Source organism: Lepidochelys kempii, chromosome 18 (genome assembly GCF_965140285.1).
Source record: "Lepidochelys kempii isolate rLepKem1 chromosome 18, rLepKem1.hap1, whole genome shotgun sequence".
In the NCBI taxonomy this organism is placed as follows: domain Eukaryota; kingdom Metazoa; phylum Chordata; order Testudines; family Cheloniidae; genus Lepidochelys; species Lepidochelys kempii.
The window spans coordinates 12784034-12802403 of record NC_136397.1 but is presented as its reverse complement, the minus strand read 5'-3'; the positions used below and the strand labels follow the sequence as shown (position 1 = coordinate 12802403).

Sequence of the window (18370 nt, the reverse complement as noted above, 5' to 3'; positions counted from 1 at the left end):
GAAGCACCCTCTTCCCCCTGCACCCCGCCCATCCCTGGGGAAGTTTTCAGTGAGTCATGATGCTGCTTCCCTCCCGCGCTTGGCCAGAGTTGTGGTGGCGGAGACATTCCAGTCTCTGGGCTTTATGCCTCTGCTTCCAGATTTCTCACTGATCCTGGGAAAATGAGAAATTAGTGCTAATTAATCTAATTCTGGAAGTGTCAGGTTTCCATGCGAGAGTAGCAGCTGGCTGAATACATTTCTAAGGGGGAGGGCAACCCGGCAGGGGATACGTGTGCCTACTTAGATCCTGCCCTGCAGGCTGCGAGGACCTAAATGATGTGAAGCCTCCTGGGCCCAAAGGGCTTCTGTGAACCCTCCTGGGTCCAAAGGGAGCATTCCCATTGATTTCAGTGAGAGCAGGCTTTGTCCCAGTGATCCCCAAACCAGCTGTAGTGATTTGTTATGATAAGGGGTCACTGGGGAATGAATCCAGGAATGCATTCAGCACTAAAAGCATGAGTCTTCTTCACTTGACTTCAAGGGATAACTCCACCACCTGGTAGATGTAGGAAACTCTTATCCTCTGTGGACCAGCCAGTAGAAGGTGGTACCACAGACATGCACTGAATAGTGGGTTACACAGGGACACGAGAATTATTGGGGCAGTTGAGAGGAAGGATGGGCCAGGGATTAGGGCTCTAGTCCTGGACTTCAGAGAACTGCATTCAGTTCCTGTTCTGCCACAGACTTCCTGTGTGACCTTGGGCAAGCAGCTCAGCCACTTGGTGCCTCAGTTTCCCCTCTGTAAAAAGAGGGTAGTAGCATTTCTATACTTCTCAGGAGTACAGTGAGGATAACTACATTGAAGACTGTGGGGTGCTCAGATGCTACAGTTGGGGGAGCAGATAACTACCACAGACAGATTCGCCTTATGAGACTCAAAAAACTCACTGCTCCCTCTTTGTGCCTCCATTTTGTCATCTGTAAAATGGCTATGACAACACTTACACCCTTTTGCAAAGCACTTTGGGATCTAGGGGTGGAAAATACCATGGAAGAGCTGAGTGCTGTTCAAGTGCCATTGGGATCAATTTTCTAGCACAGATAACGTTCCCTCTAACCTCTATGTCTGAGTCTGGCATTTCTGGTGTCAGTAAATTATAGCAATAAAAGTGAGACCTTCTAGTCCATGTGGAATGGAGGTTAAATTGTGTCTGGAATGAGGGATGGCTGATGTGTGTGGCTCGTATGCACCTCCCTCCACAGGTTACTGTTTTCTCATGCCTTCCAGGCCTGGGAAGCAAAGGGGGCACGTGGAACTGGTAGAGGCTAGCTGTCTCAAATGGAAAGAAGAAACCCTTGATGTGTGTGAGGCTGGGTTGCTGCTCCACTGAGGCAATGGCTGAAGTCGAAGGGCAGGCCTGTTCTGGGGGTTGTTGTACCAGTGTAGCTACACAGATATGTAAATGTGTCATGCCAGGCTAAGCGGTTCCATTGCAAGCCTTGAATTACACCTGTGCCGTGAGTCTACACCCCTGTGTGCCATCGTTAAACTGACCCCAGCCTTGGTGCAGATGTGGCTATGCTTACAAAAGAAGTCTTCCGTTGACCTAGCTGCTGCTGCTCTGGGATGTGGATTACCTACGGCAGCAGAAAACCCTCTCACATCGAGGTAGGAAGGGCCTGCACCATGCCGCTTTGCAGTACCGCTGCGGTCAGGCCCATAGCGTAGACAAGGCCTACGGTAGGGATTTGCACCGCGGTGTGGCTATGCCGGTACAAATAGCCCCCGTGCAGGCTGGCCCCCAGTGGCACTGGATTACTGAAGACTTTGGTGAGCTAAATCCTGGGCTTCCTCCCACTGGTACAGAGAGCTGATCAGGAGGTGGGCTCAATGCTCAAAATGGGCTCAATGCTCTCCTTTGCATTCAAATAGCAGGAGTGGGGCCCCCCAAATTGTATGATTTTACAAATCGTGATTTTTCAGCTGGTGACAAATTTTAGGGTCACTCTCTTCTTGCCCTTTGGTTTCTGAGCTTTTTAGCAGTCACGTTTTCCCAGCTTTTTCTCTGCATCCATGAAGTGTAAAAGAAAGCTGAGAGTCGCACATGAATCCAGGAGCTGGGGCTTTAAGAAAAGCCCCGACTACAGCAAACCTCGCCATAAAACCAGGAGTGTCAGCAACACTGTGGCCGTTACTCCAGCTCTGTGTTACAGCGTGAAAAGGAAAACAGGGTGAAAACACAGGTTTGGTGGAGGGGTATCGTGGCCAGGCCCCCCCTTCTCCAGGAATACCCATGTTCTCCTGCTGTGCCTCCATTTGCCTGGAGTAGAGTGGTTGAGTGGCAAAAGGGCACCTAGTTTGCGTCTCAGTCCCTGACACTGGGGTGATTCTTCCTGGCGGGTTGAGCTAGGTGTAAGGGCTGATTATTCTGGTGATACAGTGGAAAGCAATGGTCTATGCCCAAGGATCAGGCCCACAGATTTTCCTCTTTACCCTCTGTGTTGGTAGGCAAGTGGTTGGTATATTGGAGGGGGGGAAGGGAGGCTGCTCTCCCTACTGTCAGGTTACGGGGGGACTCTCAAAAGGGGAACATGGGGGTTAATCAGTACATGCTTGTCAGCGTCACCATGCACTAAAGAGCATGTTATTGCAGGGGAGCTGCAGACAGAGGCCAATGCCCAGCCACCCTCCCCCTTGTCAGTACTCCCTCGCCAGCCCTGAGCGAAGCAGGTGCCAGGGAGCTAGGTCAGAGCTTAGAAGCATGCCCGAGGAGGCAGCTGAGCGAAGAACGGCATTGCTGCCCACGGTGACGTAAACTGGGAAGCCGGCGAGCATGGGTTGGAATAATAAATGGACCAGAGGGGCTGACAACAGCACACCGCCTTGTCAAGGGTGGGGGTGGAGGGCGAGCTGTGGGGAATTGGGGATCCAATGAGGGTCTTGGTGTGTGAGATTCCTTCCTGGAGTGACACACCTCGCTATAATCATGCACAGCTTTCATGTAGCAGATGTTCCTTTAATGGTGTACCAAGGTGTGGCTCTAAACGCAGGAACGTGAGGGGTAGAAACCGGAGCACTGAAATCCACCCACCCTTAACAAGCTTGTTCTGGCGGGCCCCCCGCACACGTGGCTGAGCATTTTGCTCAGCCCCAGTGAGGGGTTCTGGCTCAGACACAAATCCCAGCAACTTTTTAACCAAGCTTGTTACTTCTGAAGCACCTCGGCGGCTCCGTTTGCTTGGTGCTGCCGGGTGGAAGCCTGTAAGGCTGTCGACGCTATCGCTGGGAGCAAGCCTCTCAGCCGGGGTAGACAGCCTTGGGCTAGCGGGGCTTGTGTCAGTGTGCTAAAAATAGCTCTGCCCCAGCATAACCCCCAGCTCGGAACTTGTGCGGCTAGCCAGAGCCTCCGCCAATGCCACGGGGTCCACGCAGCTGGCACTAGCGCAAGCCCCCCTAACTCACGGCTGTCTCCCCAAGCTGGGAGGCTCGCAGGGTAGACTTACGCCATGTGCCACAAGCCTGAGTCACACTGGGGCTTTAACATTAAACGATACATAAATAACTCCCGTAGCGAACACGGCAGAAGGGGGTTTGTATGATTAAAACCAAGGTGCTATGTTTCAGCACCCCCAATAATTAGGTGCAATAACCCAGAGAGACACATGATTAGTTTTCTTTGCCAGCCTCCCTCTGATTTCCAAAGATCAAGTGTCATTTAAGGTGTAAAATGCTCTCTGGGGGTGGGATTCTAGTCTGCCCTTTATTTTATTCTTTGTGTTGTGGTAGTGCCCAGAGGCTCCAATGGAGATCAGGGCCCCCCAGTGCTAGGAGCTGTACAGACACCGAAATAGACAAGACAGGCAAGGAGAGGTGAAATGACTTGCCCAAAGGTCACACAGCAGATCAGTGCCTGAGCTGGGAACAGAAGCCAAATCTCCTGACTCGTAGTCCAGTGAATGATCTGCTGGAGCAGGATATTCTAGGTGGGGCTGATAGCACTGCCTGTTAAGGTTGTCTGATGCTTCCCATGGTAAGACCCTGTTTTCATTTTTTTATAACTGCGAGATTTTAATAATTTGGGCTGAAATTTTCCATGCCGAGTGTCTGCCTCAGGCGGATCATTATTTATTGTTTCGTTTTTAATTTCTGTCCAAATGGTTCAGCTGTTCTTGAGAATGAGGGGAAAAATGCATCTTTTTTAAAAAAAACTCTGGTGACTCTTTCTCTGGAGAGCTTTCACAACGTCACGCTTTGGAGCAGCGACTCGACACTTGGTAGGCGGGTGCTTTGTGTCATGCATGTGTCTTTTGCTGTCCCTGTGAAAATCCACCCACATTTGGCTGTTATAAAATCTGTGGGGAGGGGAAAAATCCCAGTTCTCACATGCTCAGTACAGATTCCTTAGATTTGCCCTGAAGATTCCATCTGCACCGGGCATGTTCCAGCCCGGGGCGACAGGACTTTCCCTGCAATCGCAGCTCTGGGATGCCATAGGCCATGCTTGGCTGAGGTTCATTGGCACAGATATACCTCCAAAATGTCACGCTAAGTACTCTGAAAAAATCAGGTCCAAAGTGTCCCAATTTAGTCACCCCAAAATTAGTGGATACTTTTGACCTTAATTGGTGTGGGTCTCGGTTCCCCAGCAGTAAAACGAGGATAATACCACCCCTCACCTCAGAGGGGCACTGTGGAAATGAATCCATTCATGTTTGCAAAGCACTCAGATGTTACAGTGATGAGCTCCAAGGAAAGTCTGGGAAGACACTAACAATTCTGTCTCCAGAGCAGCGTTTGAATAGCGTGCAGGAAATAAGGCCTGGGACCACACAGTGGAAAAACAAAATATTGAATTGCTGCTCATTCCGTGAGCACCATCCGTCCAATACCCTGACTGAGGGAGAGAACCCGTAGAAAAAATAGTACGTGATCATGGCATTAAAGACTTTATCAAAGCGTACACACAAGGGGGATGAATTAAAGTTACACAAGCAACCTTAATTCTGGCATTTCCTAACTTCTGAGGCTTTGACTTGGCAACCCTATTGTTCTTTCAGTGTAGGATTTTTGTGTGTAATTTCAAATAGGTCCAATCACCACTTGTAAGACAACTGGGATGGCAGTTGCATGTGTATCACAGGTGTTGCAAACTACAAATGCTCTAGCCGGCCTTTCTACCTGGTGGAGACAAGACCTTAGATCTAACTGGCCTCGTCTGTCTCTAACTGTGCTGATTTTAACCAGGATGAAAACTTTCCATGCAGCGTGCCAGGCATGCTGGAAATGAAAGTGAGGGCAAAGGTGAGACAGAGATGGTCATTGGTGTGAAAGAGAAGGCCTTAATTAGGAGTGTGAGTATGCTTCATTCTTTGAAGAAGGGCTGGGAGTTTAGTCAGCTTTCCCTCTTGCATATGGCCCATTGTGAAGTCTTGCCCCCCTCCCCTCCCGGGGTCTTCAGATGGCAGAGGATGGCCCCTATAAAAGAAAAAGAAGAAGAAAAATCCAGGGGAATTAATTTCCTCTGACTTCTCTCCCAGCAAACCCATGTTCGCATCCTCGCATGGCAGTTCCGACACCAGCGTGCTGCTGGGGCGTCCTGATGTCATTCTGATCTGTAAAGTGTCCGGGGGGCCTGTGTGCATCTTTCCAAAGTATCTGGAGCGAACGGAAAAGGAAAGGCAAAGAGCCAGAAAGACCATTGATAAATGCCGTGTCACTGATCTGCGTGATTCAGTACCAAAGGCGCCGACTCTGGGGGTGCTCAGGGGGTGAAGCACCCATGGGGAAAAAAAACGGCTGGGGCTGCTGCTCTGGTGGCCTGGGGGCTGGCTGCCAATCGGCTGGTCAGCGGCTGGCCCTGCGCCCCCATCAGCTGCTGAGTGGGGCTGCCCTGCCACTCGCTCCTCTCTGCTCCTCCCCCTCTCACTGCCATGAAGGCAGGAGGGGGTAGAAAGGAGTGAGCAGTGGGCAGGAGGCACTCGGGGGGGAGGGGGCGGAGCTGGTGTGGGGCACCCACCAGCAAAACCAAAAGTTAGCACCTATGTATGGTACAAGGAGCAAATCTGGCTGGCTTGCAACATCAGGGGGAAGGATGGATGGGTGGCACCAGCACAGGAATTCAAGACAGGAGGCCTGGGCCCTGATTCAGCAAGTTACTTAAGCACATGCCTGACTTTAAGCTTGCGAGTATCCCCATTAACGACAACAGGGGATGTCCCAGCTAGCACCCATGCCGAGCCCCACAATGCCAGGGGGGTCTCTGCATTTCCGAAAATCCAATGCTTGGTATCTCCTGTATCCACTGTTCTCAAAAAGTGGCCTTCCCCTCTGTGTGTCGCGTTTCCCCCATGGGTGAAATAGGGGTGACACCGCCCTACTTCACAGGGCGTTGTGAGGCTTAATGAATTAACCAAGCCATGGTTGTGTTGGCATGGGGAAGTGGAGACCAGAGATGACCCTGGACCTCATCAACGCAGGGTTTTGCTGGCTGTTTCGCATGGCGATGGGGCTGCTCCTCTGAGCTGGAACCTGATCAACTGATTTTGCAAGCTGTGTGAGAAGGCACAAAGCCCCCCCATAGAGACTTTATTTAGATGACGAAGAGGCCGAAAGCTGACTCCTGTAGCAACTCTGTGAAGTTTCAGGAATACAAATTCAGCCGCAGAATGGTTAGCTGGGCTCTGGAAGCTTTGCCCAGGGGGTCCGGGAATGTGAAGTTTAATTATTTTGTCCACCAGGAGCTCGAATTTCACAGAAATTGTCTTTCCCTCCCATTTCTTTTTCTCTGTCTCCGTTTCTTTTTGTCTCGCTGGTACACACGGTTCCCTTTTTCCTGTAAAAGGAACAACCGAGTAATTGAAATGGAACATTAGCAAGGATTTTTTTAATCTGAAAGTTGGCATTAATTAGTCAGGTCAGGTATAATTAGCTTCCTTGTCTGTCACTGCCTCTCCCTGACTTGGTGATGGCTTGCTTTTTGTCCCAGAGTTTGCCAAATGGAAATCATCCTTTATCGTGGAGGTTTTGCTGGGCCTGGGTGTGAATTAATGGAAGTGCTTGCAGATGTTTGGGGGCATGAGCTGTAGGGTCAGATTCTGCCCGTTCCAGTGACTGTTAAAACTCTTCTGATTCCAGTTTGGCCCAACCTCTTCTTGTATGCTGGGAGTTGGATATGATTTCAAGAGCTATAGGAAAAATGACCCAGGGCTTGGTGCTTCCCTGCTCCGCAGCCCCTTAAATGACTAATTAACCCATTAGTCAGCCTGGTAAATGGTAACAAGATGCCAGGTTGACTTGCTCCCAGGTAGAACGGTAAGGTTTGGGTTTTACAATCCGAGTGGATTCGGGTCCCAAGGGACCTGTGGGCGGGGTTCTACCTGGCCTTGCCCCTTGTGCCATCACATACGCCCATGCTGCGGGGGCGTGAGACCCCCCTGGTAGCATTTGACGTGGCCCACTCTGCTCAGGTGCAGGTGATGAGCCCTGGGGGCGAGGCAGGGGAGAATGGGGCGCAGCGCAATGGTGCGGGCTTGGCTTCTCCTGTTGTGGTGCCCATTTGTCTGCAAAACTGGAGATCGAGTCCAAGCAGTAACCATGACTTCTCTCCCGGCCCCCTTTCAAATTGACATTAGCATTACTGTAGTGCCTCGTACCCCCAGTCATGAACCGGCACCCTCCTGTGCAGCGCCTAGCACAAACCCAGGCCACACACGTCCCCTGAGCTTATTGTGCTCTCATGTGAGGTGCAGGCCCAGATCCTCAGCCGATGCCCATTTGCATGATTGACTCCACCATCTTCAGGAGCGCTGGGCCCTTTTACACCAGCTCAGGCTCTTGATCCTTTCAGGATCATGTGCCTGTCCCAGCCCCTCCTAGGGGGCAGGCTGAGCTCCCTGATGTTGGCAGCCTTGGCAGGCATCCCAGGAGGATGAATGGAACTGAATCGTGGCTGGCTCTGGTCCATAGGACTGGATGCTGAGGAACCACAAAGGCTTTTTATTTGCTTGATTAGGGACTCGTCCCCGCCCCACCCGCTCCCTGGGGCAGATCGTTTTCTGCACCGTCGTCGCTCCGAGCTCAGCTGTGCTGCTGAACCTGCGTCTTTCTCCCTCTCTCGCCATCCTCAAATGGCCCTTAGCTGGCAGAAGGAGGAAGGCACGGCAGATGAGCACATGTCTGGGTGAGACTGGGGTGGGTGAGGTTGGCTGCACGTTAGACGCATAGTCCCCGCTCAGCAGAAGCAAAGCGAGATCTCCACCCAGTGATTTCCCGGGGAGCTGGTGCAATGCGCGGGGAAGCAGCCACTGTTCAGACCAGTGTGTTAGGCACACGGCTCAACTCTCCACTGTGTGGCGCTCTGCCCGGGCTGCTTTGCTGGGTCCAAGTGGGCGCTAGACCCCTCTACTAGTGACTTGCACCGCCTTGGCACTTGTGAGGGGGTTCTGCCATGGTGCAGTCCCGCAGGGTGGATCTGGGAGCGGAGGGTTAGCAGAAATTGACACTCTGCATGCTCTCCAGCTGGGGGTCTGGATAAAGTCAGTGCAAGTGGCAGGGGCTGACTAGAATGGCCATCACGTTGCTCAGATCACAAGTACAAAGAGACCCCACTCAGCAACAGCAAATAACGCTACGCTCTGTGTCGGCCCCTCTGCCTGTGTCCCCTTGCTGGACATGTCCCTTTCCACGCTGCCTTTTCCGGTTCCCAATTACTGCCCAGAATGGGCATCAGCGGTGGGAGTGGCGATCTGAAAGCCAGGGCATGGCCTGTGCAGTGTGCCTTTGCGTGGGAGTGCAGTGAGTGGCAGCCGCAGAGGAGGACTGTGCCGGGCGGGCTGTGGGAGGGAGGGATGGAAGAGCGAGTTGTGGCAGAACAGCTCAGCAGATTAGCAGCTGCTTGAAAACCAGATTTTTTTCACCCAGGGGTCATCTGGTGTGGGGCAGGGCGTGCTCACAGGCAGATCCGGGCCTGCAAATGAGGTCGCTGTGCCAGGGGAACAAAAGCATTTTCCTCCTCCGCAGATTGAACTAGCATTTGCTTTGCGAGGGCTTGTGTCTGTTTTTACAGGCAGCAGCTGTGATCCCTCGTGTCTTGGTGCCAAGCAGCAATGGTAGGACCGTTTAGTTTTCAGGGATTCCCCTGCCCCCTGTAGAAAAGGGGATGGGTGCGTGGCTACAAGGCCCCCAACTCCGATTCCTCCTGAGCGTCTCTCTGCACTCAGACATTCCTGGTGTAAAACCCACTGGAGAATCAGGATGGTGTAACCTGGGGAAGGGCACCAGAGCTCTCCACTCCCACATGCAGCCTGGAAACAAGGGTCTGGGCTGTGCCATTGCAGAGGGGACTGGTCCCTGTCTGGAAAAGCTTGCAGTCTATTGAGGCCGAGCAAGCTGCGCAGAGAAGCCCTGGCTACGTGGTCAAGAGTGGAGCATGCAACTTGGGCAGATGTTTGGCGTCTGGGCATTTCTTTCATGCTTTTGGATTCGACTTATTTTTCCACGTGTCTCCTCGTTCCCCCCCCCCCATCCTACAGGACAAGCTGGAGCTGAGCCTGCAGGGGGGTCCTCAAATCTTGACTGCCTCTCCTCGTTTCAGGGGGTTCAGCCACCCTTTGGGATCCAGGATTGTTCCAAAGCTGGAAGGGGGAGTGACAGCCCAGGAGAGCCCCCTGCCATTGAAGCCTAACCTAACCCTAGCCCTGGTTTGGCCTCTAATCCAAGCCCAAATATGATCAAGGTCCCAACGGCACCCATTTGTTCCGTCTCTAGTGCAGCCCTCCCAAGAAGATCCCTGCTGGTGCCAGCCGTGGCAGAGAGAGTCCCCCTGAGATTCCCCTTTTCATTCCGCGAGGGGTGGGCAGTGTCCGTGCCTCATCTCCTCCAGAGACATGGACCTAGTCTGGGCGTGTTTGGCTGGTGCCTCTTCATCCTTCCTTCTAACACGTGGAAAGCTGCCGGCCAGCCTCACTTGGCTGTTCCCAGTGCTGCCTAGGTCCCAGAGCTGCCGTCCCACTTGTGCCGCCTCGGGGTGCTGCCCGCTCTTTAGGAGACGCATGTGCGTCTCAGCAGCTGCGTAACTGCAGCCAGCAAGTGGCTCTTTGGATGGCGAGTGACGACTCGCATGACGCGTGATCTATGGCTGGCCAGGGAGTGCCGGGCAAGGCTGGGGGAGAAAGCCAGCCCTTTCTCTGCACAGCGTCGGCAGTCAGAGCTGGCCTTGTTCTCTGATCCTGGAATCCTGATGCAGGCAAAGTCCCCGGAGGAGGCAGCTTTGACTAGGGCTGCGAGATTAGGGCCTGCTGGCTTGACGCTGATGCTAAAGGAAAGGTAACACGGCCGTATGTGAGCACTGGGAGTCCCTAGACAACACAGCAGCCAGCAGAGGGAAGGCGAGCTTGCCCCTGCATGGTAATGAGCAGAGGAAATGCTGTTCTCTCAGAACTCTCTGCTCGTGGCTTGTCCCAGGGTTTGTCCGCTCTTGGAGCCACGCTCCCCGTCTTCTTTGGAGCAGTGCCGGGGGTTAGAGCAGCTTTCGACCCAGGCGTGACCCAATGAGGGGCTGTGTGAGAGCCGAGTCCCAGGGGTGAGGCTGGGCTGCGTCTGGCTCTGCAGCTGCTCCCGTGGTGAAGTCTCCTTTGAAGGGAGTTCAGAGCAGGGAGGAGGTGCAGAGCTGAGTGAGGGGGAAACGCTCCCAATGGCTGGCCCCTCCACCTGCAGAGAGGAGCAGGAATTGTCAGACTGAACAACCCTGTTCTGTTGTCAACCAGGCCCTCCTCCAGGTCCTTCCTTTTCCCTGAGAGCAGAGGCTAGGCCCCGAAGATCCTGCCCCTGCCCCGCCTATTTCCTCCTGCCCTTTCCCCTCCCCTCCACTCCACCTCCCGGAGGCAACTCCCTTCAGATCCCACCCAGGGGCCAGACTCCGATGTCATTTACACTGGGGTGTGCCATCCTGGAGCCGAAACTCCATTGGCTTTAGTGGAGTGACTCTGGATTTACATTAATAAAGGCCCCAAACCTCTGGAAAGAGGAGGTGTCCCGAGACAGGGATACAACATAGCTCCCCAGTTATAAGCAGCTTCCCAGCCCCACTTGGGCTAGAAGCAACAGGTAGGGTGGGGATCTTGACTTCTGATATCCTGCCTCAGGCCCGATCTGCACTACGAAGGTAGGTCGACCTAAATTGACTTGTCTCAGCTCGTGGTGCATGTGTTTCCGCCTAAACTGGTTTCCTGCTGACATAAGCCCCCTATTACAGTGAGGAAATAACACCACCTGTCTGAATGACACTGGGGCATGGTCAGCCTCCTTCCGTCAACACGGTGCAAGAGTAGATGCTGCAGTACCAGTGTCCGCCCTAACAGTATTCCAGCAGCTGTCTCACAATGCCCTGCATCATGGGATGGAAGAGGTGGCATTGTGCATACTTGACCCCCAGTTCCTAGCAAATCTCTGGGCGAATTGCTGGCATCTCACAAAGCCCTGTGGAAGTGTCCCACTAGGCTTGTGCCAGCCAGCGGCATGGGGCACGCTGGAAAACCTACCCATGGTACACAGCTTTTTACATGGACACAACCGCTTGTGAGTACCCACGGCACTGATGTAAGCAGCCAAGCGTTCATGCACCCGAGAAATAGACAGTCAGTGGCTGCACACTGATGCAACGTGAGTTGACCGAATATTGTAGTGTAGACGTGGCCTCCAATTGCAGCTTACTGGGCTCTGGTCAGAAAAGAAGAAGGTGTGATTATTTTTCCTCCTGCACTGTTACCATCTCAGGTTCTCTCTGTGTTCCCTCTTCCTTTCTTGTCACGCACAGGCACTCTTGTTTAGGATTACTGGCTTTCCCCGCCTCTCCTCAGAAGCTCAAATAAATGCGGAATGATTATAGCTCTTTACCTCCCTTTCTCATGAAGATTATTTTGAAAAAATTATGTACCTGCCCTTGGCTGGGTCCTGCGGAACTTCCATCCCTTGGGAGGGAAATGGGGGCCCTGGTGGGTGTCTGGGCAGTGGGAAGGGAGGTCAAAGGAATGGGGTGGTAGGTAATTGCATGTCTTTAGCATCGTCTCCACATGGGTCATCAGCAGCATCGTCTCCACATGGGTCATCAGCAGGATTTGGACCCAAGATCTCCAGGACCCGTACGCAAATACTGGCTGGGTGGGGCCTGGCTTGAAATTGATCATGTTGAGCAACGCTAGCCTCTCTGCTCAGCGTTGTTAATCTGCTTTTGGCTTTGCCCCAGGGCCTCAATCCCGTGTAGCCCCGCACGGATGTGCAGTGAAACCCAAAGGGTGCCTGTTTTTGGAATGTGCACACTGGAAATTGAATAACCCCTTAGCTGATCCTGAACCCAGACCCACTCCCTCGGTCCCGTCCAGGATCTTCCTGAATGCTCTAACGAGACACCCCTTTGCTGCCTTCCCCTGGGGATAGTACTAGCATTCTGATTTTTAGGGTGAGGAAATGGAGCAGAGTGTGGACAGGCAGACTCCAGACCCCCTTTTTGGCCCGAGTCCCCCTGCACCCTCAGATATGCACTAAGAGTCTGGGGAAAGGGACACTCTGTGGCTGTCCGGACATCAGCCATGTCCCCTGCTCCCGCACCCTTGGAGAGCGGAGCAGAGTGAGGGGCAAGGGTGGGAGCTGGGCCCTGCAGGCTGGTGGAGGCAGGCAGGCCGGGAGCGTACTCGTGGGAGTTGCTGCTGAGCAGACTCTTCCCTCTGCAGACGCGGCAGGTGGGCGGAACAATCCCGGCGTCTGGGGCTGACGAGATGGGATTTAATGTGTTGTGACAATTCCCAGTGTCGCTGGTGGCTTCTTTGGCTGGGCTGGAGTGGTGGGGGGGAGAGGTTGGGGGAGACAGGAGCTCCTCACGGAGGATTCGAGCGAGCCCGGAGTGGAGTTGGGACAGTGACTCAGGGTAGCTTCTCCCACAGTGATGTGAGCGTGGGCTAGTGTACAGGGCTACTGGCCAACTGGGTAGGATCGTGTGCTACAGGGGAATGGCCAGGCAGTCGCGACCTGTGTGTCCGGGGAGGTGCTGAGCGTTATGGGAAGGTCCCTGTAAAACTGGACTCTGGGCCAAATTCTCCTGTAGGTTACACTGCCGTAAATCTGGGGCAACTCCTCTGAGAAGGCTTCTTTGGCTGGACGCTTGTGTGGCTGAAAGCAGCACGTGTCCCTCTGTATCTCCCGGGTGGGATGGGGGAGGGGATGCATGGCCTCAGCTCTAGAGCTTTCTCCTCCTGGAAGCAAAGACCCCCGCCCCTGCTGATCCCTGTGCCCTGCAGCTCTCCAGCTCCTTCCCCAGGACATGCCCCACAGCTTGCGGACACAGCAGCAGGGAACGGGATGCAGGCTGCACAGGGGATGAGGGGCCTGTTCTGTATGCCCGGGGCCTTGTCGGTACCTGCTGCCCCAGCTGAACGGATGTGCAGAGCCCCCTTTGCAGCCGCTGCTGGGCGGGAGCTGCGGGACTCAGAGTGATGCTCCGCGCCATCCTCTCCTTTCCTCCTTTCTCCTCCTCTTGACTTTGTGCCTCTCCTCCCCTTGCACTGGGCAGTAGCAGCAGCTGGGGGCCCTCTTAGCCCTGTAATCCAAACCATGGGGCGTGCACTGAGCCCTCCCCTGCCATGCCACACAGCTGCTCTGGCTGGAATCCCTTTGCACAGACTGCCCCGGTGAGCAGAACTAGGGAAACCCTTGGCATTGCCCAGTGGAGAGCTGCTGTCATGTATGGCCTGAATGCAGGCTCAGTCCCGCACAGTGAGATCTTCACAGCCCCGGGGACTGACCGTTCTCGAAAGTGGCTGCTGACTGAGTGCCGTGTTTGGTGGGTGCTCCAGAGGGGCCAAGCACCCGCCGCTGCCATAAGCTTCGGCTGGAGATGCAGGTGCTGAGTAGGTTTGTGAGTTTGGGGCCTTAATTTGTACTTTAAAAATGGGAGCTTAAATCCTGTAGGAGCTGGCGAGGCCAACCCAGGAGCCCTACTACGCCCCCGCCACCTGCAGTCCGGATCCCTGCTGCACTCCCACAGCCTGCGAGCCCCGGTGCGCTCCCAGCGCTCCTATCTGCTCTGACCACAGCTAGCTCTCCTCTGGCCTCCCAGCTGCTACACTTGTATATTTCTGGGCATGGCTCCAGCAGTACGAGGGCACCGGGGGGGGGGAGCTGGGGGGGCTTCCGTTAGTCCCCCGGGTGTTTGGAGCCCCATTAAAGCAGAAGCCTGATGCTGTTTCTCCCCTGGGGGTAGATTGCTTGTGGCTCTGGACCGGGACTTTGCAGGGAGGGGGAGGAGTCCACTTTGCTGCCGAAAGGAAGGGCAAGGAAATAGCTAGACTGCAGGGTCTCAAGTTGGGCTTCTCTACCAGGTGTCCAGGGTTCCCTGGCTGGCTGGAGAGGGGGGGTCCCAACACACTTCTCTTTAACCCGGGATCCAGGATGGGCGAGGCCAAGGACCACCATGCTAATAGTTTCCTTATGGAAAGAAGTCCCCCTGCTCGAGCTTTGCCCTGAGGTGTCCGTCCATCTCCAGGGTGTGTTCTCCTTGTCTTCCCCGCCGCCCCCACCATGAGCAGGCCCCACCCTCCCCAGAGAGCCCTAGCCGTGGGGATTGCTTGTAGCTTCCAGTTGTTCCATAGCAAGGGATGCAAATTCATGCAGTAAACCCTGGTGACGGACTCCCACGGCTAGGAGTTGGGGGGCCCTGAAGCTGGGCAGTTCTAGGCTGAAGTGTTGATGTAACTGCTGGTAAACAAACCCAATGCTTTTGCCCTCCGAGACCACGGTGTTGCAATTATCTCCTGGAAATTAGAAGCATTTCTTGTGTGTTGCCCAGGAGATTCCTGCCTGGCTGCCTGTTCCCCACGCCGGCAAGGTCTGGAGACTGATACCAAGGACCAGGATGAATTTGTGCATGTGTGCGCTGTCAGGAAAGATACATAACCCGGCTATAAATATCTGGGTTCTCAGCCTTAGTGCGAGGAGGCCTTGGGAATGTTCATCTGACGGCATAAACTATTCCCGGACACGAAGTGGAGCTGGCTAACTGAAATGGCCCAGCTGCTGCAATGCAGGTGAGGGCTGCATGCCCAGAGGATTCCCCCTGGTCTGTGTCCAAGGCCGTTGGAGTTAGGCAGAGCCCCTCTGACAAAGCCCCGGAAGTTGGGACAGCGATGCCGGCCGCTTTCAATCTGTGTCTGAAGTGCCTGGTGTGGATGGAGCTGGGCAGGGTCCCAGCGTTTGGTTGTTATGGGAGCTTAGCAAGGAGGCAGGGTTGGCACGGCGGTAGCCACAGAGCAGCAAGGTCTAGGCCGGGGCATCAAAATAGAGAGGCTCTCTGCTGCCTGACTGAGCTGGGAGCATGGGACTCCATCCCTCCCCCACCGAGGCATGCCTAGGTCATTGCTGTGATGCTAACTCTGTGCTGTCTGGGACAATTCCTCTGCCACCCCCAGCCCCTCTGCGGTGCTGTGGGCCCACCCACAGCTCCCTGCCGCTCTCTCTCCACCCTGCGGGTGCCCCGCTCACTCCTATTTCTCTCCCCCTTCGCTGCAGGTGCTGGACATGGACACTGAGGATGACCCCTTGTTGCAAGATGCTTGGCTCGAGGAGGAGGAGGAGGAGGTTGCCTTTGGCCCCCGGAAGAGGAGCAAGGGTCCCCAGCTGTGTGGCAAATGCCAGTGGAATCCCAGGCCACTGCCGACCATGCTGCCGGCGTCCGGCTTTTGGAGCGTGCTTGGCTGGGTCTTCACCAACCCATGCTGCGCCAGCATTATCCTCTTCCTGGGCTGTGCCATCCCCGCTGCGCTGGCTGTCGTCATGTTCCTCCACTACCCAACCCTGGATATCGACATCTCCTACAACGCCTTCGAGATCAGGAACCACGAGTCCTCGCAGCGCTTCGATGCGCTCACCCTGGCCCTCAAGTCCCAGTTCGGCTCGTGGGGCCGGAACCGCCGGGACCTGGCTGATTTCACCTCGGAGACCCTGCAGAGGCTGATCTTCGAGCAGCTGCAGCAGCTCCACCCCAACGCCTCTCGGCTGGGCGGTGGGGCCAGGCCAAGGCGCAGCGCGGCGCTTCCCGTGGGCGGAGGGAGGACCAGCCCTGCTGGGCCCGAGGCCCGGCGGAGTCTGGTGAACCAAACCTCCCGCCTCGCCCGGGGTGCTCCGCACTGGGACTACTCCAGCACCTACGTCAGTGCCAACACCCAGACGCATGCCCACTGGCGCATCGAACTCATTTTCCTGGCCCGAGGGGACGCCGAGAACAACATCTTCACCTCCGAGCGCCTGCTCACCATCCACGAGATAGAGCGGAAGATCATGGACCACCCCCACTTCCGGGAGTTCTGCTGGAAGCCCCACGAGGTCCTGAAGGATCTTCCTCTGGGCTCCTATTCATACTGCTCCCCTCCCAGCTCCCTCATGACCTACTTCTTCCCCACCGAACGGGGAGGCAAGATCTACTACGACGGCATGGGGCAAGACCTGGCCGACATCCAAGGTGAGCCCAGGGAGTTGGGTGGACTTGAACTGAGGCGTGTCCCGGGTCTGGGTCTCCTTGTATGGTTGGTCAGCACCTATGTTGTGGGCCCGGTTAGATTAGATAGAGTAGTGCTGATCTCCATCTGCCCTGGGGGAGGCTTGGCCTGACTGTGGAATGGGGAGCTCAGGATTTTAGGACAAGGGGCTCACCTTTTGCTTTTCCAGCCAGTCTCTGTGGTTATGCCCCTGGAGTTTTCCCACCCTGGCCTTGTGGGTTTGTCAGTGCATCAGTGAATCCGACTCTGAATTTGGCCTCTCGTCACTGTTTCAAGACTTAGTACCAGTCGTCATGCCACTGAGATGGGGACCTGGCAGAAGCCCTGCACTGCTGGGCAAGGACCCTGGGTCTGAGTCCTTTCAGCTTGCCCCTCTGCCGCCCTGCCCCTCGTATTGTCACGAACGCCAGTGCAAAGTGGGTGCCCTTCTGCAATGACAGTGCGAGGTGCAGAGTGATGGGGAATCAGGCCCTTTCTCCCCTCATCATCTGCCCGATCCCCAAGTCAGATAGTGAGCCCTGGACCTGCTGCTGGTGATTATTGTAGCACCTAGGAATCCCAGTCAGTGGTCAGGTCCCTCAGTGCTAGGCCCTGTACAATCTTTTTGCCTTGGAGAGCCTCCTGTCTATGACTACGTCTACACTTGGAGCTGGGGGCGGGGGTGATTCCCAGCTCATGTAGATGTGCTCGTACTGGCTCTCATCAAGCTAGCCTGTTACAAATACTAGTGTAGCTGCAAGAGCCTGGGGAGCAAGGGCTATCTACCCCGAGTACCAACCCGCCTGGACCCCCTAGGTATGTACTTGGGCCAGCTAGCCCATGCCTGCTACCTGTGTGACCGCAGCCCCACTGCCTACACCAGCTGGAATCGCCCCCCCTAGCTCCGAGTGTAGATCTCGCCTATCTGGGCCGATACAGATCTGCTGCTGCTGTGGGGTGAAATGCTCCCGGTGAGTCGCCACCAGGAGGCGGGTGCTGGGGGCGAGGGAGACTAGTACTGACTCCGCTCAGCAGCTCTGCAGGGCTAATGCCACCCCTCCTGCAGGGGCGGGTTTCAGGGGAGCTGGAGGTGAATCATGGATAGTCTGTGGGAGGGATGTGGTTGTGGGAAGCAGCTTCCATCTGTCTCCCAGGCATATGCTGCCGATTGAAAGCCAGCCAGAGCGGCGTATGGGCAGCAGGCAAGTGATTTACTCCATCTGCTCCATTGCAAGCAGCAGCTCTGCTACCTGGTACCTGCTCCAAAATAGGCCCTGGGGCCTTGCTGCCGGAGCCCGCCTTGTGGACTCCTTGCAGCCTGGAATTCACAGATTTGTGACTCAGAGCCACCCGGCTTAGTTCGTTGCAGTGCCCTAGAAGAAATGTGCACTGACGCTCCATTCTGTAGGACCGTGTTTTCAGCATGCACGGGAATCCCAGCTCCTCACCTGAGTTGGGTGGAGCAGGAGCCTCACGCTTTACAGTATTGGCCACGGCAACCCTACGATCAGCGCTGGCCTTTGGCCTGCGTGATATATGATGCTGCGTAGGGTCCCACTCTTGCTAGTGCAGCCCACCCTATAGGATGCCACTCCCGGCTTCCCTATCCTGATCCCGTGGGGCTGCAGAGTATTGCCGTGGGGCAGCAGCAGAAGCAGGATTCCATAATGCCCCCCCCATCTCCCATTGGGAATGTTTGGCTCCATCTTCTCCTTGTGGGCTTCTCAGATGGGGGTCGCTGCCCTCAGGAGCCTCTCCTATGATCATCTTTCTGGGTAACAGGGCCGGGGGTTTCTGAGCTCCAGGCCGCCTGTTCAGAGCAGCTGTGATTGATAGCGGTGTGGCTGCCCTGTAGCACCGAGCA

At 55.1% G+C, this 18370-nt stretch overlaps 1 protein-coding gene across 4 annotated transcripts in view; it reads left to right on the top strand.

Annotated features, from left to right (window-relative positions):
* The window catches only part of DISP3 (dispatched RND transporter family member 3), a 63150-nt gene that overhangs the window by 18474 nt on the left and 26306 nt on the right, over positions 1–18370 (top strand). For 3 of the 4 annotated variants that reach the window (XM_073316547.2, XM_073316549.2, XM_073316550.2), the window contains exon 2: positions 15542–16490. In XM_073316547.2, coding sequence (XP_073172648.2) covers positions 15542–16490 — 949 coding nt within the window. Of the gene's footprint in view, positions 1–14996; positions 15061–15541; positions 16491–18370 lie in introns of those variants that run through there. The other variant, XM_073316548.2, reaches the window with a different exon arrangement.